Below are 23,562 nucleotides of genomic sequence, written 5' to 3'. Positions count from 1 at the left end.
GGGGGTTGTCAAAACAGGAACTAGAAATGCACATAAACTGTCTCGAACTCTTAGCAGGGTCCTTTGCAGTGCAAGCATTTACGAAGGACAAAGTTCGATGTTGCGCTCTGCTCAAAATGGACAACATTTCAGCAGTGCGTTATATCAATAAGCTGGGAGGAACGAGATAGAGGATGCTAGCAGAACTAGCGAAAGACTTTTGGCACTACTGCCTTCAGAATCAAGTAGCAGTCACAGCAGAGTATCTGCCAGCGACGCTCAACGAGAGAGCGGACTGTTATTCACGAGATCTTGTAGATTCAAGCGATTGGAAACTACACCAGAGTGTGTTCAACAGATTACAGAACCTCTGGGGTCCCGTTCATATATATCCATTTGCGTCCAGACTGAACGCACAGACGCAGACTTATTTTAGTTGGAGAATAGACCCGGGGGCAGCGGGCACAGATGCCTTCCTCCAACCTTGAAACGGAAAACTGAATTATGCCTTCCCTCCGTTTCTCATGATCTCGAGAGCACTAGCGAAAGTGCGCAGGGAGCGAGCAGACCTATTAATAGTCCTCCCCCTCTGGAGTTCACAGCCTTGGTTTCCAGTACCAATGAAACCTTCTACGGATTTTCTGAGGATAGTTCCACAGCAGCAGGACCTTTTACTAGACCCAATCGGGAGATTTCATCCCCTAGTATCAACAGGCAACCTGTGATTGATAGCTTGCAAGGTTTCAGGAGACAGTGGGAATTGCCAGGCATTTCGCGACTCGCTGCAGACTGCATCAGAGATCCATGGGCGCCTTCCACCGTCGGGAGCTATAAGACAGCATGGAAGAGTTGGGCTTACTGGTGCACAGCGCATGGTTTGGATCCCGTTTCTGCCCATGTAGTTCAATTATTGAACTTCCTAGCAATAAAATTCCAAGAAGGTAGTGCCTTCAGGACGATAGGTGTACTGCGGTCCGCGATCTCTGCAGGTCATGACATGGTAGATGGTAAAGCTATAGGAGAACATCTGTCAGTTTTGCGTCTTGAGAGGAATTAAATTAAGAAAGCCCCCAGAACCTAAGTATACGACATTATGGGATGTCAGGGAAGTTTTTCATCTGTTTCTGGCATGGCCAGACAAAGATTTATCTCGATCGCAACTCTCTGGCAAGCTGGCAATGTTGTGTCTCAGAGCATGCCGAAGAGTTTCCGATGTGAAAGCGCTAGAGATAAACAGGAAAATATTCCATCCAGAGGGAGTACCATTTTCCGTAGCTAAAAGAACAAAAACAGACACTTGAGTGATTTCATACCCCTATTTTACAAAAATAAGAAACTGTGCGTAGCTCAATGTATTAAAGATTATGAAACAGACAGTACTGCTGAGACGGCGAGGCGTAACAGCTGTTAATATCGCATAGAAAATCTTTTCATGCAGTAGCGACTTGTCACAGTTTGGGGCGCATTCAGCTAAAGGGGGGATGGCATCTAGAGCATTTGCAGCGGGAGTGCCACTCCAAGATATAATGAAAGCGGCCGACTGGTCCTCCGAGTCTACCTTTAAGACTTATTTCAAGCCAGTGTCGGATTTGGCAAATAGGGTGGTGGCTAGCTTTGAAGAAGCATAATGCGAGCCTCCTGTCTTGTCATAGAATAAAGATTGCCAACGCTGACAGCTCAGGAAGTCTTCATTCTATTAAAGACAAGGAGGCGAGCATTATATCCCGCCCAGAAAGACTCAAAAGTTGATGTTATAATTTTGATATCACATGTTCAACTTTGTCTCATCACCCGCCCTTAAAAAGAATGTTTGTTTTTTCTAGGAGATGATCAGAAAGCAGCATGAGCTCAATCACTGTACCGGCGAAGTACTCTATTTAGTCTGAGAAGCAGGGCTGTTTGGTTCCAAGAACACAGTTTCGGTTAGAAGTTGGTTGTTGACAGTTCATAATAGAGTTGGATTCGTTTCAGAGGATTTCCAAGGCAAGAAAGAAAGAGGAAAGGACCTGGGACAGTAGGGTTCTTATAGGATGACATATCACCGCATTGGAGCATGGGATAGGGTCAGGACTACTGCACTCCTGGAGGTGCATGGGAGTTGGAGTTTGAGAGTTTTTCGAGATGTAAGACTCTGGTTTGAAACTTGTAAACTTCAGATTGGCTATTTTTTGTTTTGTGGCAGGAGAAAAAAAAAAAAAAAAAAAGCACAAATGTAGACGTTTAAAAGTATAAGTTGAAAAGCTGTTGTGGCAGTATTAAAGAAAGATAAAGCATAATGCTTGCCTCCTTGTCTTTAATAGAATGAAGACTTCCTGAGCTGTCAGCGTTGGCAATCTTTATTGTTTTGGCTAGTGCACAATAAATAAACTTAAAACAAGAAAGGGGCCTTACCTCTACAAAGAGGGAAATAAACGGGTTTGCTGGCTCAATGTATACCATTTAGCTTGTACAAAGCAATGGACGATTTTAAGTTTCCATCGGATTGGAACCACCTTCAAAAACACGCAGGTACAGGATTTGGAGGTACAATGTAGACTAGCAAAGGGTTCAAACTTATCTGTATGAGAGATGTGCAGGCAGGTGGCCTTGATTGGCCCTCTGAATTTGGGCACCACTGTCTCAGAGTACGTACTTGAAATACAGTGATAAACAGATTCCTTACATGTTATGGACAAAGGATCCAGTGCTTCGGAATCAAGTCTAGCATGGTAATAAAGAAATAGTGGCACAGGATTATGCATCAACATGGTGCATTAGGGTCTATAATTTACACTGCGTTGACAATGCTCGACCACCAACGCCAGCTGGGCAACACTTAAGGTTTCGTAATACACTTGGTAATTTAATAAACCGACTTAAGCTGAACACTAGCAAAAGAGACCAATACTGCCCACAGAATACAAGCTGACCAAAAGTCATGCAGGCCAAAACAAACTGTTCCCACCATAAATAAAGCGCAGCTTCCAGAGAACCACAAATTGCACAAGCAACCACCCAGTTTGCTTACTTAAATTCCTTTCCACTGCATAACTAAGGCTTTCGGTTTAGAAATGTGTAGGAACTGGTCATTGGTGCAGTTCCAAGCCACTTCTCGACTTATCAGCACTCAAGTAGATCAGCAGTGATGTACCACTGTCAACCCCTTTACTGTATTGCAATATAACATATCATGAGAGTACAATTCAATGCTACAAAAGAGGACCGTTATCCATTAGAACAAGATCAGCGGCAGGAGGTTTGTAGTAACACCAGAAGCGTTAAATAAATTCTTTAATATAAAAAAAAAATACTGATAAGATGGAACAAACACAGAGGGGGGATTTTGAACAAGGATTATCAAACTACAGAAAAACAGCACATGCAGCAAATGGCCCCTGGAAGGTCAAGCAGGTACAAGGCCTAGACATACTTACATTGCATGAAACAGACATTTAACATAATATTCTGACCCAAATTACAGAAGTGCTACAAACGCAAAACTCTGAAGGTCAACAGCATGATTCCGTCAACTGGTTCCACCAGGAGTGCAAGTGTCAGATTATTTGCACTCTGAAGTCAACTCTTCTTCCACCTTCCTCTGGGCCACTTTAATTTTGATAGTTTAATAATACTGCAAATTTTAAAGGGTGGTAAGCAGTTTATGGCGACGGTCACTGCTGACAGGCCATGGCATCTCCCCCCAAACAAATGCGTTTACGTTTTAGGAGTGGATTTAGGGCAATCTCAACGTGCAACACCATACACAACAGACATGCACTCAACTTTAATTGAAACTGCACCACACCAGGTCACCCAAAACACAAAGGGGTCTTCGGCGATTGTGTAGTCCAATTAGGCTTCGGCATTAGACTGAGACAGTCCTCACCAGCCTCACTCGGACAGTTTGTACTGAGACGAGAGCCAACTTGGGTGTCCACAAATCAGGCAGGAAATATGGTGAAATAAAAAAGTGCTGAATTATATGAAAACAAAGGGACTTGCAGGTGAACACCCAAACCATAAGCATTCCTCGACAGTACAAAAGAGATCGAGAGGCAACCACCTCCAGCACAGGAACCCAAGCACCCAGTGCCAGTTAGTCCATGAATACATGCAGACGGCCACTTGAGTTGCCCCCTACTAGGAGGTTCCTGGTGGGATGCAGGGCATTGATGGAGCACACCGATCCCAGGTAATCCTCATTGGTGAAGGCATGTACGAGCTCGCCACTCTCGTGGAATATTTCAATCTGACGGGGGCGTGCCATGCTACCCACCACAAAGCAGTCCTCCTGCTTGTAGTCCCACACCGGCCGGAACCTGGTAAGCCAGCGACCAGTGTTGTTATTGTGCCTGAAATGGGATAGCAAGAAACATTAGAATTGGAAAAGTTTTTTAAAAAGTACAAATCAATTTTTATCTAATAGCTTTACCAGAGTGGTTTGGTTGAATAAACTAATTTTATTTGAACACATGCTAACAATGAAGTGACCGTGTCTGGCGAGGAGTGACTCATCACCCCAGGAAGGTCAGCACAGGACGCCAAGTCTCCTAAGCAATGTGTTACTGTCTGTATAGACATTGGAGGAAGCCTTTGTGCGGTGTTCAGGAATCAGGACCAAAGCATAACTTGGGGTTTGGGTGGGCAAGGGCAGGAACTGGGAGGGATGCCAATAGGGAATTAGCACGGCCATGGGCAGTCAATGGGTGCGCAAATAACCAAACACCCAGCTAAATGGGTGCCCTCCTCAAATGCCATATCGCCATATATGTTCCTTAATGCAATCGGCTTACGGTGTCGCAATTGTCGCACAACACACCAAACTAGAAATGAGTTAGGGTGAGCGAGATTAAGATGGAAGCAAGACTAGAAATATAGAAATGGTTGGAACAAATGAGCAAGATTAGCAGAGGGGCGGACAAAGGGTTTACTGGAAAGGAAATCGCGACGTGAAAGTAACAGAAAGAATACCGTGACTGCAAAGAAACGTCAAGGGTACTTAATGCAGTCCAGACATTATGAAGATTGTCTCGATAAATGAATAACCTTAGTCAGAGGGCGGGCTCAGCTGACTAAATCATTCAAACCTCGTTCTGGTGCAGGCGATGTCTGCAGTGTGACCTGGCAGTTTACTATCCCACATAACACCACCTCCTAAACCGGAAATTAAACCGGAAATAACGGGTTCTTATATGAAAGCGGCTCATGTGGATCAGAAGGACCCAAACGTTAGTTTCAGAAATTAGAAATGAAAGCTAAATCGGACATACCAAGGCAAAAACAGAAGCGCAATTTTCCACTAAATGACTAGGCCCAGTAAATGCGAGGGGTCGGGAGGAGAAAAAGTGTACACCTCCCCACCCACCCACTCCCCCCTTCCTTAGAAAAGAAGGCAGTAAAGACCAGGTCAAAAGGGTGCAGCACTTTGTGTTCTCAACAAACGCCAACTTACTTCAGGGACAGGAGAATTGGGGGCGATTCCGCATGCAGACTGCTGGTGTCATAGACCCTGGCAAAAAGCAAAGAAATAGATTAAATGGCCAGGCATTTTGTAAATGAGGTCCTAGAGCACAAGGAGTATTTAGAATCAAACCCCACCCTTCAAGGATCTGCAAATTTCTTGCTCCGTTTTTGGACTACAGCTCTCATGATCCCACAGTATGGACCATGCTGGCTAGGGCTAACTGTAGTCCAAAACATATGGGGAGCCAGGGTTGCAGAACCCACTGGGTAAAGTCACGCTTGTAGACAAATAAATTACTATGGGCGGTGTGCAATGTATACAATCTACTTTCAAAATGCAGTCGAAACACTTGTCGGAAATGTTTAAATGCAAATACAAGCCCTGGTGCGTACACCGCAGATCCTTGCCCAAGGAGGAAATCACCTTCGAAATAATGGGCTGTAGTAATCCTCCAATATACCATCCATAAGGAGATCATTTCCTGGTTAGGCTCATGTGCTGCAAAATCCTAAAATCTCCACAAGAGGTTACGATGTGGGTGCTTACGGAGGACAAAATCATGGAGGTCAGACTTGGAAAGTGAGACTCTCACGAAGTGGATAAGGTTTTATTACTTCCTTCCACAATTGGAACGTAGTTCAGTGGTCCATAGCAGTTACTGCAAGATATTCCATAGCAGTAACCGCAATTACAATATTCCATGTAATCAGTTATTGCAATTACTTTTCTCAAGGTATCCCAACCAGCAGCTCTCCAGATTACCTGATGCGGTCGTCAGCACAGATAGTCACCACCCGGTTACCAGTGACTGGTGAGAAGTATGCAGAGCCTACACTCTTGGTATTGCCGCTCAGAGACGCCACTGGCCGCATTCCTCTCGGTTTCATGCGTCGGAGGTCATAAATTGAAACATCCCTGAAACAGAAATGATTACATTTTTAATGCTTTAAAAAGGTTTTTGGCTTTAGCTATAGACACTAGTCCTGACTCCTATTAGAGAAATTAAGCATGCACCCGATAATCCCATGTGAGATTATGAAAAGGCTCTGAAGAGGCATGGGGAGGGAATCATGCATCATCAACGTGACAGTCATCGCTGTAGAGGACCGGGCCCTCTAATGCCACAAAGAGGAAAGACAAAAAGCACGAGATGGAGCATGCAGCAGCTGCCAGAAATTAGCACCCAAATATCTAATAGAAAGGGTCAAAAGAAGAACCACGAACAGACCCACCAGAGAAGCATACACCAACTGTCTAGCTGTCCCCTCATTCAAATTGACTACTGCCGGAGGAAACAGCTTCCCGGTGAAAGCGGCCCAATTGTGGAACTCCCTGCCAACCCCTCTAAGGTCTGACCTGTCCTACCTACACTTTAGACTAAACCTCATTAAATGGCTCAAAGAAAACGACCCATAATCTAGCCTCCCTGACGTCTTGAGTCTTGCCTAACTGAAACCCTGCTGCTCGCCTTGCAAAATATATATATATATATATTTCCTTATTACGGATTGACATTTTCCTGTACATTGACTGTGTATATATTTACTGTGCTGAACTTTTATCCTCATGCTGTTGACCTTTCCTCTTGTAACTAATCTGCAACTGTAACTTGTAAATTTAAAAGTATTCTTGACCACGAGCCCGGATACCTTCGGGTCTGGCGCGCTACAAATAAACAAACAGAAGACCAACTGTGATTAAAAAGCACCAAAAAAATGCTACAACCACGCTAGTATCAAAGGCTTGGACAGCCCGCCCGACTGAAAAACATTCTCTCAAATATAATTTTGCATTCATAAAGAGCACAGTGCCCTTATAGTTCAGCAGACACGCATAAGCTATCACAGAAAATAAAGACACACACCCGGCCCCTGCTGTCAGGAAGTAGTTCAGGTCCACTGGATGCATGTGCACTGTGCGCACAGTCTTGGAATTCACTTGTCCCAACAATTCGTGGGATGTTCCTGGGGTCCGCCTGTCCACCACAGCGATGTCAGCATCCCAGTGCCCCACAATCAGGGTGGAGCAGTCATTAGATAGGAAATCAAAGGAGGAGAAGCTGGCCGATTCATCACGGTACACCTAGGAGTAAACAAAGGAGTCACCACAATGAGGAACATCTGCGCCCATGCCTAAAGCCATCTTCTAGTGTTTTTGAACTACCAACCAGTCTACCTTCAAAGCTTTCACGCTTCACGGCTTCTGAACATGAGAAACGTCATCGACAGCCAGAGGTTTGTACAGAGCGACTTTGCAGCCACCCGGCAAAGAAGAAAATGTGTCAACACTTGTGATCAGTACCACAAGATATCAGACCGGCCACTATTACAGTACCACAAGATATCAAACCGGCCACTATTACAAAGGTCTGTGGTACCCTCCCTTTACAGACTCACTTGAGCCTCATTGACCTGTGTGAATTAATTGGGTCAAGTCAGTCTCCGTGGTTTTAGAACGGCTGCCAGAGCAACAGCTGAAGTCAATTTATCAGATAACGTGGTTGGGCTAGATACAGCGAGTTGCAGTAATATTTGTTTCTGTACAACAGTTGCAATTAGGAGCAGCACCCTGTCTGCAGGTGTGATGTTCATCAAATCAAATTTGCATTAATTATTTTTTGTACATGGTTCGTTTTACCCAGAAACTTTTTTTGATTGCTTTAAAAAGGCAACTTTAGACAGGGGCACATTTTCCTTTGTTGCAAGCGCAAGACAGTAATGTCGGAATCTCTGGGATGTTTGATGCAGGATTTAAAAATGTGTGTGTGTAAGGTCATATACACACTGTACGGGATGTGATGCTGCTATATGTGCATTTTACCTGCCGATTATGAATTTGTATTATAAATAAACTATGTTACTATTACTACTAAGGTGAGCAGAAGCGACACCCCCTCTGTCCCTCACCTTCCATCTCTGGATAAGCAGAGTATACAAACATAAGAGGCTGCTCCCCTATAACTCTCACCATGGACTAGGCTGTAGAAGGCAAATTCAAAACATCAGGTGAGCCAAAGGTTGTAGAACCCTGCCCGATCACACATGAAGTGTAGCCCATTCATTAGGGCACATAAACCAAAAAGTGTACCGTTGGAGATTTACAGACTGTTCACTACATAACAGCTCTCTAATCCAAGGTCATTACACACATTTCTATTTTCACTTAACAGTTGTGCAATGCCAAACTCAAACACCAAAATCTAGGGCAGAGTGGTACTTTGAGATGAAGGTCTGTGGGCCACGGATGAGAGGGAAATGTTTGATCTTTTCTGCAAAAATGCAGCGAAAATGCTAGGCCGCATGTTAAAATAGGGTAGACACCCAAGGCTAGGAGGAGAAAAAGGGCGGTGGTATTGAGCAGTGGAATGGTGCACTTTCAGTGTAAGGGTGGCTGCATCCTGGAGTTCTCAATGCTCACACCAGCACCAAGAGCCTATGCACTTATCGAATAGCCACCCGCTCCCCCATAGTTATAGATGGGAGACATCTGTACCATTTCACATGCAGTTTAGATTTTGCTCTTATATTTCACTGCGGCAAGACATTTTCTGCTCACTGTCCTCCACAATCTCCCAGTTTCTTGTCAATGGGTGTATGTAGTGTGTGAATATATGCGAATGGCTGGACTGTGGCGATGGTTAAGTTGGACCATACATCTCCATCCAGATGAAATACCAATTCTGCCCTAGATTCTTTTATGTATTCACATAAAAAGCATCCTCCTCCCCAGAGATTAAGAAGGACGAGATCCTTAAGAAGGTGCGGTCACAAGCTCAAGTGCCTACAATGCCCAATGTACACTAACATTTCAGGCTTTTGAGTCTTGTGCTTCAGACAAGTTACCCACACTGATTTGGCACTTAGAACAACCCCAGAAAAAAACAAAAAGGAACAAAAATAAAACCAACAATCACATTCAAACACTTCATGTGGGAATGACAAAACGTTTTAGCTGCCATCAGACCAAGATCGTTCACAGTAATGTCAAACTTTCAAGCACAGCTAGTGGAGATCTGAACGCGACACACAGATCTGGACATTGCCGTCAAGCAAGCTCATCCACAACCGGCAAGGACATTGAAATATGCATGCAATGAAAGGAACCATGGAAATAGTCTCCTCTGATCGCACGAGAGAATACGAGCTGGCACAGGAGCAGCTCATGGTGGGGGCTACGGAGAGTGAATCCTAGCCAGTCACCTACAGCACCACCAATGTTGTGGTAGAATGTGGATGAAGGAGTGATTGGGTACATCAAATGGTCTCATTAAGCAAGGGAAGAGGCTACTTAACGTGCCACATGTCCAAATGGAACTGATCCCTTGCTCTGGCCATGCCCCATTGCAAGAAGTCAACAAGAAAATGGATGTTAAGGCCTTCAACTAAGCAAACACATGCATCAGTATAGATTGTCTGAAGGACTATTCTAACAGACCAGCTCATTAACAAATAAAGACCCCTTGATTCTCGAGATAGAAAGTTCTGATCTGTAGTCCCTCTTCTGCATACAGAACTGGTGGTTGGGGGTGGCGGGTAGGGGTCCCCAGCGACAAGAGCAGTTCCGGTCTTAGCCCAATCACATTCACCAAATAAACTACCCGCAGCTGAAGACCTCAACTTTGGAAGCACAGGAAACCGACATATGGTGGAATCTTACCTCATCAAACACTGCCTTGCTCACATCACCACACCGCAGGGTTCCATCGTAACTCACGGAGAGGAGGTGTGCAGGGTGAGCAGGAGAGAAGTGCAGGCACCCCACTGGGCGGGAGTGAGGCTCAAACACATAAACCCCATCATCAGATGATCGATCATCCTAGAACAGGAAGACAAGAGGACATGGGTACTGGTAGGAAGATTTAGTGACAGGAATCCACACAACACTTATTACAAGCAGCACGACCAAATCCACAAAAATAGGCCAGTGCAGCATGTCCACACCACAAGGGCCCTAGGCAACAGTGCCAAAACCACAAAGATTCATCCATGCCCATATCTAAAAAGGATTACACCCTCCCCTCCTATAAAAAAGGCATCATTCATTCAATGTTCCCAAATTTCCATCACAAACTCTGCACGCACAACGCTTATATACCACTTAAGGGTACTTTACATTCAGAAAAAATTCCTCACCAGGTTCCAGAGTCCAACTTGGCCCCACTTGTCTCCGGCAGCCACAAGCGTCCGGCTCTCTGAGGGATGAATGGCTACAGAGAATATCCGGTTCTTCGTCACCTTGGCAACCTGTTCCTCCCCAAGAGTCATGCTGCGCAGGCGTGACTTGTACCTGGAGAGGGTAATCAGGAGAGTAAATATCACCATGCAGCTTGGCGAATAGGAATATACGAGTTGCACCACAACATTCATATGCTGAGAAAAACCAACCGTGAGATGACAAGTGAAAGCTCATTTGGCAGGGATTTCTGAAAACATTTTAGTTCCACTCCGGTGGTGATAGTGCGCGGTACAAATGTCCTTTAACATTAATCACTAGGTAAATGGTGGCATAAAGACCCCCAGGCGCCCCCCCCCCACCCGCCAAGGGTGGTGAATCTTCTGATCTGAATGGCGGGAGGTGCATGCTCAAGAGACAAGAATTAGGTCTTCCCGAGTGTATGGCAGCAGCACACTGTAGAGTAGTTAACTGCACCAGGGCTCAAGATCCGCATTCTTCTGACACCAGATCATGCTGCCAAACTTGGGCAGGTAAACAAAGCAAGGCGGTGGCCTTTGAGATATGTACCCAGGGACAGTGGCAGCCAGTGTCACAGCAGTGAAGCAAGGTTCCCAATGAGATTTAGCCAAACAAGCACAGCACATAAATGGGCCTGAAGCAGTTGGCAAAAAACTAGCCCGGTAGCAGGGTCTTCAAACAGAGACCACGCAGACTAAAACAAGGAGCAGAGTGCCCTGTAGGATGTCTGTACGAGAGGGGATTAGGAGGATTTGAAATGGGGCCCCATTTTTAAATTGCATCCCCCAAGTACAAATAGGGACCGACTCACCTGCAAGCCTCCCTCGACATGAGCAGATCAATATAGCAATGGGAAACACAGCCATTGTCAAAGAGGCCCACAAATGGGTGCTCCTAGTCCAAACACACGGATGCGACAGGGGTCCAGCCAATTCCCCGGTGAAGTTCACCAATTAACAAATAGGATTGACTTCACTGCCCGACTAGTCATTATCCTGAACTGCAGAGGTGGCCAGCAAGAAGGAGCACCAAGCTACAGGCTATGATCTTGCACTGGAGGGGCTTACTTTAGGCTTCACTCCAATTACAACCAACGGAGCAAGTCTAGACTGGACAATGCATGTTGGGAGACAGCCACCAAGATTCACATTGTGGCTAATAGCATTGCCATCGTGAAGAGCATAGGTCAATGGCAATGAGTGCACCTGTATTTAGGTGGAGGTGAAATCTGGAAAGAAGCCCAACTGGAATCTCATTAACCAGCACATGTAGGATAACCCCCCAGTAAATGTGGCCCTTAAGAAACCCTTGTGCGAGCCAAGTTAATTTAGGACTTCTTAACACTCCAATAGGCATATTTGCCTCCACCAACATTCTTTATATACCTTCAGCACGCTCTCCTGAATCTCCTTGCTGCACTCCCACCCCTCCCCACCGCACTGCGGCAGCCTCAGTAAAAGCAGAGTTTTATACACACAACAAACATCGAGTTTGAGATGAGCATCACAATATCTAGACAGAAAAAAACAGGAACACATCAGAAGAGCTCTACAGCCAAGGCAAATACAGACAAATGACAAAGTAAAAGGGTGAACCACCCAGAACAAGATAGCAGGAAAGTCAAAAAGACCAAATAACCAGAGGGGAGAAAAGTGCAATTAGTACTGCAAGGTCCGGAGGGAGAGTGCATGCGCAACAAGTTACATACCCTTTCAAATTGCTCAGTGGCTGCTTCAAGGCCTCGGCAGGCCCATCCTGCAGAGAAAAGGTCGAAAACGCAGGTTAGATCAAACAGTACACAAACATCACAGACAGGCATTACTGCAAGGGAAAAGAAAGAAGTTGGTACACAAAGAAGAAAATATCAGATTATGTGACAATGCCACTAAGAGGTGAACCTGCAACGGGCAATACCAGAGAAGCAACAGTCTTGGTAAAGGCCAGACCCTGTGTAAAAGAGGCAGAATGATGGAAGACAAGAACTCTGCGGGCCAGAGGGGGTTTTCCTGCAAACACCAGCTGGAGCTCCTGATGGTGTCATAGCTAAAACGAATTTGGCCTCACAATGGAAAAAGAAAATCTACATTTGCCGATTTATTGGAGATTTTTCTTTCCCAAAAGCTGGCTTGACGTACATTTGACCAAAACAAACTATTGCCTGAAGCAGTCAATTCTGGACGCAAAATACCACTGTAGATCCACGAGAAGGAACGGCCTCATTTTGCAGATCATTAACAACCAAGGAGACTTGAGAATATGAACCAGCAAATTTTTCACTGCCCCTTCCGATAAGGATCGATTCAACAATTTACAGAACAAACTGGGTGCACCTAAAACCGTGTCTAAATCACTGATCAGTGTGTGTGAAGTCATCTCCGCCACTAAAGCTACCGTTACTAAAAAAATAAAAATGACTGCATTTTTTTTTTAAATACAGCAATGCCTGTTGCATCGACTTCAGGTGTTACAAGCATCGTTAAGGATACAATTGAGGTCTACACATCCAATCAACTACCGCCTTGGGAGCGTTAAATAACCAAATAGGCTACAGTTTTCCACTCATTGGAAGACTTCAAATAACGCGGGTGCTGGTCCTGGGGCAAGGAAGGCAGCACAATGGCCAGCAACATGAAATGGTGGCCAGAGATTGGCTATTGTAACACAACAAAGATTGGACTGGATGAAACCTGTGAGGCAGTTTCGCTTAAAATTAAATACCTAAACCAAAATATGGCTGGCAGACGATAAGGGCGGGGGATCCTTTTGGCAAATTCTTGCCTTGTTGCTGTGCAGTGAAACGCCCAGCATAGAGATTGAACTCCCAGGGAGAGGAGGGTCTTCCACTACAGAGCGTACAAAGACATGAGTTGACTGCTATAGACCCCAGATCCAGGCTCCAGAGAGCCAACTCAAAGATGCCATTTTAACTAAGTTAACTGGTGCGAAAGCTTTTCTAAAGCAAATAGTGCCATGCCCCAGAAAATGGAGCACTGTAATGCAATTCAAAACTTTACATTTGAAAAACTCCTGGTTCTGACTTCTGCAACAGATTTTTATGACTACAAAGAGTTAATTCCAATACAGGCACAGTGTTTGTGACCCGTAAAATGTGGGTTTAGGCTTGCTTATATACATTTAAACTCGGTGTGTAATTATGTACCCCAGGATATCACCAGCTTTGGCTCCACTTTTACGTTTGTGGAGTTAAAGCACTATAGTAAACTATTCCATATGTACTTGTGCGAAGGATTCTAGTGGTAAGACACCTTGCGAACACCCCCCCACCTCACTACACCCCAAAGTTAGATTAAAGTATAACTCCAACATTAGGTTTCCAGATTAGGGGTTGATGTAGGTGTGAAGCTATACAAATGTTAGAGAACCCCCCCCCCCTCACACTTGTACACCATCTTTCAAAGTGGCACAGGTGGGACATTTCCTCATGCCTAAAAGCCATTTGGAGATCTTGGACAAACTAACTCACAGTAGCAGGAGATTACAATTACATTTTAGCCAGCCAGGACCCTGGAGTCAGTGTGGAAATTGCCTCACCAATTTATAAGCAGTTTGTATGTTTTGTCTGGAACAAACTAGCTCCACTTGTACCCATGTTGCCTAGATCACGGAACAAGCACATGGAATAAGGCTTTTAGGACCAAAGAAATCCCAAATGCCCCTTTCCTTTAGGTTCTCAGACCATGAAAGCATATCAATCAATATCAATAGACGGGACGCAAAACAGGCGAACTGACTCATGTCACGGAATGCTTACGACCTTGGCAGCGATATAAGGGAGAGATGTAAAAATGTTTGTGGTGGGGCGTAGGGAGGGGTTAACATGCAGAGCTCCCCACGTTTTCATATGGGGTGGGTAAGTGGGTCAGTAAGGAAGGGCTTGGACCATCACAATTCTGCTCAGCCACATGGGTACCCCATACCCTGATTAAGGAGGCATCCAAAGTCAAAGTTAATGCCCGGAACGTTTTATAATTAATTTAATAATTTAGCATTTATATAGCGGTACGAACCCTCAGGTATCGGAGCGCTGCTCATCATTACCCACGGTGTGTGGTGCTCATTTATCGACCTCGGAAAGGATGGAAGGCTGAGTTTGGCGCTGCCGGGTTTCGAACCTGCGTCAGCAGGCTCTGCACAGATGTCAAAGCGAGCACCCTACTCGCTGTGCTATCGGACCGGCTGTTTACTGTTCATGACAGTAGAGTCCCTGCAACACTTCAAGTGGTTCTGTATTACACACACAGCTTTTTGCAACATTGTGTCAATGTTCCTTCAAAGCAATTTTAGGAGATCTGTCCCTGTACGTTCTTGCGTTTTACAAAAAGTAAACTAGCTGGAGATCTAACCTGCTCAGACTGCATGGCCACTCTATGGAAAGCTCCCCGTGTACAGCTTAGAGGCATTCATAACCAATTCCACTTCAGAATGGTCCTCAAAAACCTCCCAGTATAAACTTTCTCTGTGATTTAACTGGTTACTTCACAGATGTTTTCTTTAGCTGCACTAGGAAGCTACTTTGAATCTTTGCAAGACATTATTTCCTTTCGCTAGTGGTACACTATGCATGTCCCAGAGTGGAAAAGGGAACGCAAGAAATCAATGTTACCCTGTACCATACCTTTAAAGAAAGAGTACTTCTGTTGGTGAAAAGATGGAAGCGTGAAAACTTTGGAAAGGATATTAAATCTCAAAATGAACCCCTCCCCCCACAAGCAGCACCAAAAGAACAACAAAAAACTTGAGAACTAAAGCCAGTGTAGCAACTCTTGACAGGCAATGACCAAAATGGTTTAGCTCACACAAAAACACAATACACCTCAAAGTGAAGAGACACCAGAGGTAGTGTCCACGTGCTCAGTCCACCCAGCTTACCAAACTCGCTTCTTTCCACACTTTCAGAAACCCCAGAATTTCTGCCTCATCCACGGGTGTCATGTCCAGGGGTCCGGCTGGCTTCATCGGCTGTTGGGATAAGAGAAATTATTGAAGGGATTCTTTGTACCATTTTGGGAGGACATGGGCAAACATAGCCACACAAAAGGATGTATAGAACCACAACTGTTCAGTCTTCAGAACACAGCCCCTCAGGTTCCTTAACACCATTCAAAGCAAAGCTTACAACCAACCTCCTCAGAGGGAAGTCAGCGTCTTCAGAAAGCAAATCATGCGACATCAATAGAATTGACAAGTGTAAAACAAGGAAACACAAATGGAAAAACAATCTCTTGAACAAGGAACTGGAAGCACTTGACATATTAATGCAAGGCAGTCCGATAGTAATCAAAGAGGCTGATAAAGGGTGAAATATTGTAATTATTCGGTGTGACTACAAGACAATGGCTCAATTACATCTTAACATCCCTGTGTGCTATAAGATTTTACTATTGGATCCCAGTAACAAATAGAATTTCTACAGGAACTAATTCTGAAATGGCACAGACAAAGCCTTATAACCGATCAGGAGTGGGCATTTTTGACTATCAAAGAACCCACCTTACCTACTATGTATTTTTTGCCCAAGATAGATAGATATATACACACACACACACACACAATATCCCAGCGGCTCGGCAAATTTTGAGTGCGATAGGATGGGCAAAAGAGCCACTCACAATATTTGGACAATATCTTACAGCCTCTGGTATCTCAATTGCCCTCATATCTTAAAGGCACTACAAGCATTTTGAATGACATCATACACATAAAATGGGAACCTAGTTTTCTTTTGGCTACGCTTGAGGTCTGCTCCTTATACACTTCTATCAAACATCATTTACCAATGAAAACACTTCAATATACTTTTACAGAATGGCCAGCATCCCATTACAAGCATGTGGAAATGCTTAAGGAGATGCTACAAGCGACACTAGATCACAACAAGTATTCTTTAAAAATACCCATTACCAGCACACACAAGGGGTGGCTATGGGCAACAAATATGACCCAGCACTCGCACATTTTTTTTAATGGGCATTTTTGGGGACGCCGTGATCTACAACGATTCAATCTATATGCAGAAACCCGTTTCATGGTCCAGATATATAGATGACATTCGACTGATCTGGAATGGATCATCGGATGAGCCAGAAGAGTTTATCCAAAGATTGAACTAAAATGATTTTGGTATTCGTTTTACTGGGAATTGAAGTAGCCAAGAAATAGATTTTCTAGATCTAAAGAACTCTGTATCTGATGATACAGAACATATCGCAAACCTACAGAAGTATTTAGGCTACAAGCTGTCAACAATCTGACACGAAATATACCAACAGGGGCGTTCATTAGAGCATGAAGAAATTGTTCTTAATCTGAAGTGTTTCGAAGAGGAATGCAACCTACTGGCAGATAGATTTCAAAGAAGGGTATATTTGCCTATGACTATTCAGAAAGCGGACCAACTGGGCAAAAACAAAATACGCCTAGAGGTGTAACTATGGAACAGACATTCAAACAAAAGAATACGGACACACATGCTGTTAAGATTACTAATAGTATGAGAATCGCAACGAAACTAAAGAGATACTTAATAAGAATGGGTACCTACTTCAATTGGATAAAGATCTTCAAAGATACAAGCCTAGAGTGATTTTCACTAAAGCTCTAACGCCAAAGAACAAACAGAGTCCATCTTACCTAATATGTCCAAGACAACCAGTGTCATGGCTTCAAGTATCAAATAAAGGGTTCCGCAAATGTGGTACATGTACCATGTGTAAATATGCTTATACAAACACAGATTTGTGAACGCAAGAGGTAATAAAATGAGATGAATCGCAAGTCTAAATTTGAAGTTACACAATAATGTGTCTGCGGAAAAAGCTACATAGACAGCACAAAAATCGGGAGCTAAGGGGGATTAGAGAACATTTCTCTACTATTGGAAGCCAGGATCCGAAACTACCATTGGCAGAAAATACATCAACTGGACTGCAAGAAAGACTTACTATTTATAGGACTCCAGAAGGTATCCCTGAACAAAAAGGGGAGGAAACAAGGAACTTACGTTACGAAGCAAGGCTAATTTGCCAACTGCGATCGACTGAATTTGGGCTAAACATAGATCACAAGATTTGTATAAATGGTTGAGTATACTAATTAATCATGCTGAATGTCTTTAAATATGTGAAACTCTTTATGGACTCATATTAATTGGAGTTATACATATGGGTACCATTTGCTGGGCTTCAGGGAGAACGGTGGAAATTTGGAGCATCTATCATCAAGACAAGTTTCTCTGTGATAACAGGTTTCAGTGTAAATTGAGGACTTGATTGCTATTCAGCATTATATACAAATGTTATTACTATTTAATAATACATTTATCAAAATAGAATACTTTCAAACTGCAATGGCGCCAAGAAAAATGTATAGTAAACGTCCAATATCTGCTATTCTCTCTATCATGGTGACTTATACACAAGTAGTTTCTGTTGTCACTAGGGGGCAGGTGTCTCAAAAGCGAGGCTATCCCATTATCTATGGATGACTGTATTTCATGAAATTAAAAAGGTTGTACTGCATATAAACCAACTCAGCAGTATTAAAATATGATAAAGTAAAAAAAAAATTAACTTGGCTAGCCTTTAGGCAGACATTTTATTTAAGTATGGCCATCGTTCATACTTTTTTTTTAAAAGTATCCATTTCAGCAATAGGCCGTTTAGGCCAATGTCTGCTCAAGGCATGGCGACAATGTTCCATTAAATCACAACATAGCCTAAATAGAAAGACATCGATAGCCCAAAATATGGTTAGCCCAAAATATGGTTGCTATACCGACCGAGACGAACATGTAATACGTGCTACTTCACTGTGCATATGCGTGATGACGTAATGAATCTCTGAAGCAGAAATAGTAAACAAGCAGGCATTCCTGTGATCGGGAGGAAAGCATTGCTTTGCACCCAGAAGTGGGGGAAACGTGATGGTGAATAATAATCTAAAACTTATGCAAGATATATAACAGCTAGGTTTCAACAAAAGCGGTAAAAAGGAGAAAACATTTCGCTCTAGGTTTTGATGCATTTTTTTCCTTATAAACATTTTCGGATTTGAACGGAGTGGTGAGTAACCGCTCTATTACTACTTTTTTCATGTAGGCTTATTTTTAACTTAAGACGTAATTGTTACAGTATGAAAAGATAGCTTTATGGAATACATTGGAAGACAATCAAGTAAGCACAGATAAAGTTATCACTAAGCCTTGAATTGCATGTAATTATATAGTGGGAATTTGCAAAGATTTGTTTAAAACACACACGCCTTCGAGCATGGGAACTAACCGAGTGCACAAATGCAAATTACTGGTAACAGAGCCAGTAAATGTTAGATAGTGTGAGGGGAATATCACACGGTTAAGTTTGTGTAACATGAGCAAAATGACCATCAACCAGGACCATTTGGAATGAGCTGTACACCATTATACACTAACACTTTTGAATCAGGATTTCGGATTTTTGCCATTAGATGTAGTAAGCATGCATCCCTTGCAAAGAAATTGATAAAATATGTTTTTCTCCCTCCCTAACCAACCAGACACTACACCATTCCGTTAATTTCTGTCTATACTCGTGAATTTCATGTTTCTTAATGTGGTTAAATACAACAATGTTTGATTTTGTTTTCAATGTTTGAGTACAACAATGTTCATGTCACTGTTCTTTTGATATTTGTTTGTAAAATTAGAATAGTGCGATTGCTTTCATCAGCTCGGTTTTGAGAAAGGGCACAGTGGGCTGAAACACGTGTCAACAAGATAGGTACGCCAATTGAAAATAAAAGATTAACCATTATCGCAAATACTACAAGCTCTGGCGCACTTATTGAGTTCTTCTCTTGTTTGTTAGTAAACTCTCTAGGGTGTGGGTGAACCCTATGTTCTCAAACAAGTTGCGACAAGGCAAACTCTATCACAGTGTGAAATGTTGAGACCTTCCTTACATGTTTCTGGCGGCGCAGGGTGACAGCCCCTTTACCGAGCGGGTCAATCGCACTTCAATTACATTACAACCACAAGTGTTCAGTCTCAGAACATAGCCCCTCAGGTTCCTTAACACAATTCAAAACAAAGCTTACAACCAACCTCCACAGAGGGAAGCCAGGGTCTTCAGAAAGCAAATCCTTCAATCATGAGGAGGGGGGAAGAAAATAAAGATAATAAAATGTAAAAATTCCCCACAAACCCAGCCTTTTTTCAGCAAAGAATTGCTTGAACATAAACCAGTGTCCGGGGTCAATACTGAGGAATGCTGGGCTATTACTGCAAATGCACACCACAAGCCCGCAAACGCCAGGTCGCAAGCTTTTTTATAACCAAAATGCCAGCTTGAGCACAATTTCCAACTTCTGTTCGGCATAATAAAACTGCATGCGGTCAACCAGACCAAAAAAAATATTACATTGATGCCAGATGTAAACAGTTTGTAAGAAGATTCCCCAGTTATCAGCCCAACTCATAAATAGTCCACTTCATGTGGTTTATATATTGTTCAAATTTACATCACAAATTGCAGTGGGTTAGAAACTTTGCTATTTTAACTACCCGACATGTTAGTTTAGTGTGCCAGGTGTAGTATGTGGTCTGAAGGCTGCAGCGGAGAAGAGAAAGAAAGAGCGCGAATAAGACTGAATTCTAGGAAGTCCCACGACACGCCATAATCTTACGTTATCATCACCAGAAAGAGGATCCCATTGCACTGGTGCTTCCGGCAGCGGTGTCCCAGATGGATCGACCCTCTGCAATCGCATGGACCTTCGCCGAACACCCTCTACTTCTTGCACTTTCGGTACCGTTCTAGAGAAAGTAGAAGGTGGTGTGTTAGTAAAACACACACAGGATGAATAGGAATGCTGTATGCCACCCTTTACAGACAACGGCAACAAGATAGACATGTCCTTCACAGGAGATTTGGCCTTGGGCTAGTAAGGTTTCTTCCTGGCAGGTCAGTGGAAACAAAAGACAAAGCGAGGGTGAAAACTAAAACATGTGTGGCAGCATCCAGCCCATTCAAATGGGCATGCGGTTGGCATAATCTTAAAACACACCAGATTGGGTGGTGTGGTAATACATGAGCAGGCCTTGCAAATTCTTAATATCCCACTAGACCTGCACGACGAGTTCCTTAGTAAACATACTTGGCCTAAGAAATGCACTCGCCCCATGGTGACAGGGACAAAATATTTAGTAGCGATTTCTGTAAATGGTGCTGCTCATCCGAAGCAGGACATTTTGGCGCTGCACATTTAAGAGCAGCTCTTTTACTGCAGATCCCTTGTCAGCAGGACACAGATCTATTGGCCCCAGCAGTAGATCATTGAAGGCCAAAAAAAAAAAAAAAAAAAAACACACACACACACACACACACACACACACACACCCTTCCCTCCCGCTACCTAATGGTTTCGGAACCCTTGTCTCCGCTCTTGAAGGCTTGGCGTTTAGTCACAACACCAAACGCAACATATAGCTTTTGGATGCAAAATTGTTGTACTGACCATACAATCATATTGCAGGAGAAGTATGTTCTTTTTAAGGTCTTAAGTGTCAAGCCCTGAACACCAGAGACCTGCGTTCACGGATTCCTTATGCCTGTTCGGCACAAGGGAGAATTCGGCACAGCTGTGCCCAATACACCATTGCGCCAAATGAGCAGCGTCGAGTTGGCTGGCTCGTCTCTGCAGCCACAGTGGTGCGGCAGAATGGCCTGCCCCGAAAGGCTCATTCCAAATCACGGCACACCACTTATCATAAGCACTCATCGGATTTGATACAATGCTGCCATCCAAAGTAACACTCATTTGACATTTACACTTCGCTTGCAGTAAATGGAAAATACAATCTTCAAACATCCCCATACACGCCAGAGTACAATGAAAGGGATCTCCTTTGATGGGGATGCAAGGCCTCATATATTTACCTTTTGAGTCCACGAGATGGAGTATGCGTTTTTGTCTTTTTCTTAAGAGCTGATGCAGTCTGACGAAAAAAAAAAATGCAAAAACTTCAAATTCAACAGAGCTTTATAACTGTAAAGAGAAACAAGCATGGATGAAGAAGCAGTGAACAGGAATAGGTTGTCAGTTTTAGACACCCACTTAATGGCATGCGGTTCTAGCTAGCACTGTACTAAGCACTATCAGTTCTAGTCGCCTACCAAGGATAGTCATCATTAGCCCATCTTGGCTCTGAGCACAGTGCAGTCCGCTCTGTGTCCAAGCACAGGACATACTAAGGTGGTGGCCACAACAGCATATAATGCTTATGGGCACAGCCATTCTCAAATAGACTCAGTCCTTACCCCAAAAAAATTGTCGTGTGCCTCCTGGGATTGTGCTCCAAAGCCACACTTGGGGAAGGAGCAGTGTGCAGCACTGGTGCACAAAAGGGCCACACAAAAGGGCCATGGGACACCGTTCTCTCCTGGGATTTTTAAGGGGCAGTAGTTGACAAGGATCTAGATGATCTTGTAATCAGATCTGTGTGATTTTCCGCAGCGGAATAACCCGCGACGGAAATAGTCGCATGGGAAATGTACGCACTACAAAACGTCGTACATTTCCCATGCAAACATCCATTACAAAACCATACAAACCTACACCTCCACCCACAACACACCCCCCACCACCATACTTACCTTGCCTTCACGCCGTGTCACTGCAGCGCCGGTTCCCTTTCACTTCCGTGATCGGGAACCAGCGCTGCAGGGTCCTTTTCTTTTTTTCTTCCCGGGCAGCTGTAGGAGTTTCCCCCGCAACTCCTGCTCACTATACTGTGTATGGGCATGCTGTTGGCATAATCTTGAACATACCCGATTGGGTGGTAATACATGAGCAGGCCTTGCAAATTCTTAATATCCCACTAGACCTGCAGGACGGGTTCCTTGGTAAACATACGTGGCCTAAGAGAAATGCACTCGCCCCATGGTGACCGTGACAAAATATACTGTGTAGTATAGTGAGCGGGGTGTTGCGTGGGACACCCCCGCAGCCCCTGGCCTACCCCCCCTGCCTCCATCGGGAGAGCTGCAGCGGTATCCCCCCGCAACCTCTGCTCACTATACTGTACAGTCTAGTGGGCAGGGTGTTGCGGGGGACACCCATGCAGTCTTTAAAAAAAATAAAATTCAGACTGACCCCACCAATAGACAAAGACAACACAAAAGGTTCGAACTTTTGGTAGTTACTTTTCGTGGTGTGCGTTTTAGGTCTTTTGGTGAGGTCGGTCATTTCACGTTAGGCAATTTCGTCCCAACCCTTAATCAAGTTAGAAAAAACGATTCTATTGTTGAATAGTATTTAGTTTCCCCAACTATTGCACTACTTTTATATCAACTAAAAATATAAACCAACCTCAAGTAAATTCAATGCAGCAAAAAACTTTGCATTGTCCTGGATGTTCTGCAAACGTTTCATCTCGTATTCAGACAGAGGAGCCGGGGTTTTCTGGAAGAGAAAGAAACAGCCCTTTACAGAAGGAGTAACGAGTTCCAATGGAGGACCCGCGCAATATCTTGCAACTGGAGTCGTAGACTCGGGTTTAGACACTCGCCACTTAATACAAGGAATGAGAACATCCTTCCTTTAAAGAGTCAGAGGCTCAGACTGAGAAAATTCACTCGGTCAAGAGCCTGAAATCCCACCTACCAGATTCTGCCACTATACAAGAGGAGCGAAAGGGCATACATCGCAAATCCTGGGGTAAAGCTGGGGACACTCATTCCTCATTACAGTACTCATGGCATTCAGGCCCACATCGTGTCCTTTAGTACAGCCCTCATGCACCCACACTGCGGCTACGTAGATCTTAAAGGCTTCACAGAGCTCAGGGAAACTTCCTACAGGAACAAGGGGTTCAGAGGCAATTGGTTCCTAATGTAGGATCAGGTGGTCAGACAAACTCAGCACTTGCTAGAAACCATAGTTCACATTGG

The 23,562-nt window shown here is 43.9% G+C and overlaps 1 protein-coding gene across 2 annotated transcripts in view; it reads right to left on the bottom strand.

Moving 5' to 3' along the window:
• Positions 1-3,231: 3,231 nt before the first annotated feature.
• WDR76 (WD repeat domain 76) overlaps positions 3,232-23,562 on the bottom strand; it is a 35,857-nt gene continuing 15,526 nt past the window's right edge. For both annotated transcript variants that reach the window (XM_069624189.1, XM_069624190.1), the window contains 11 exons: positions 22,982-23,074; positions 21,550-21,608; positions 20,297-20,426; positions 15,506-15,595; positions 12,324-12,370; positions 10,555-10,708; positions 10,079-10,237; positions 7,287-7,504; positions 6,185-6,337; positions 5,411-5,467; positions 3,232-4,310 (listed from right to left, as the gene is read on the bottom strand). In XM_069624189.1, coding sequence (XP_069480290.1) covers positions 4,055-4,310; positions 5,411-5,467; positions 6,185-6,337; positions 7,287-7,504; positions 10,079-10,237; positions 10,555-10,708; positions 12,324-12,370; positions 15,506-15,595; positions 20,297-20,426; positions 21,550-21,608; positions 22,982-23,074 — 1,416 coding nt within the window. In that variant the 3' untranslated portion in view covers positions 3,232-4,054. The remainder of the gene's footprint in view (positions 4,311-5,410; positions 5,468-6,184; positions 6,338-7,286; positions 7,505-10,078; positions 10,238-10,554; positions 10,709-12,323; positions 12,371-15,505; positions 15,596-20,296; positions 20,427-21,549; positions 21,609-22,981; positions 23,075-23,562) is intronic.

Source organism: Ambystoma mexicanum, chromosome 11 (assembly GCF_040938575.1).
Source record: "Ambystoma mexicanum isolate Mex_15411 chromosome 11, UKY_AmexF1_1, whole genome shotgun sequence".
Taxonomy (NCBI): domain Eukaryota; kingdom Metazoa; phylum Chordata; class Amphibia; order Caudata; family Ambystomatidae; genus Ambystoma; species Ambystoma mexicanum.
This window is presented reverse-complemented; position numbering and strand designations above follow the sequence as displayed.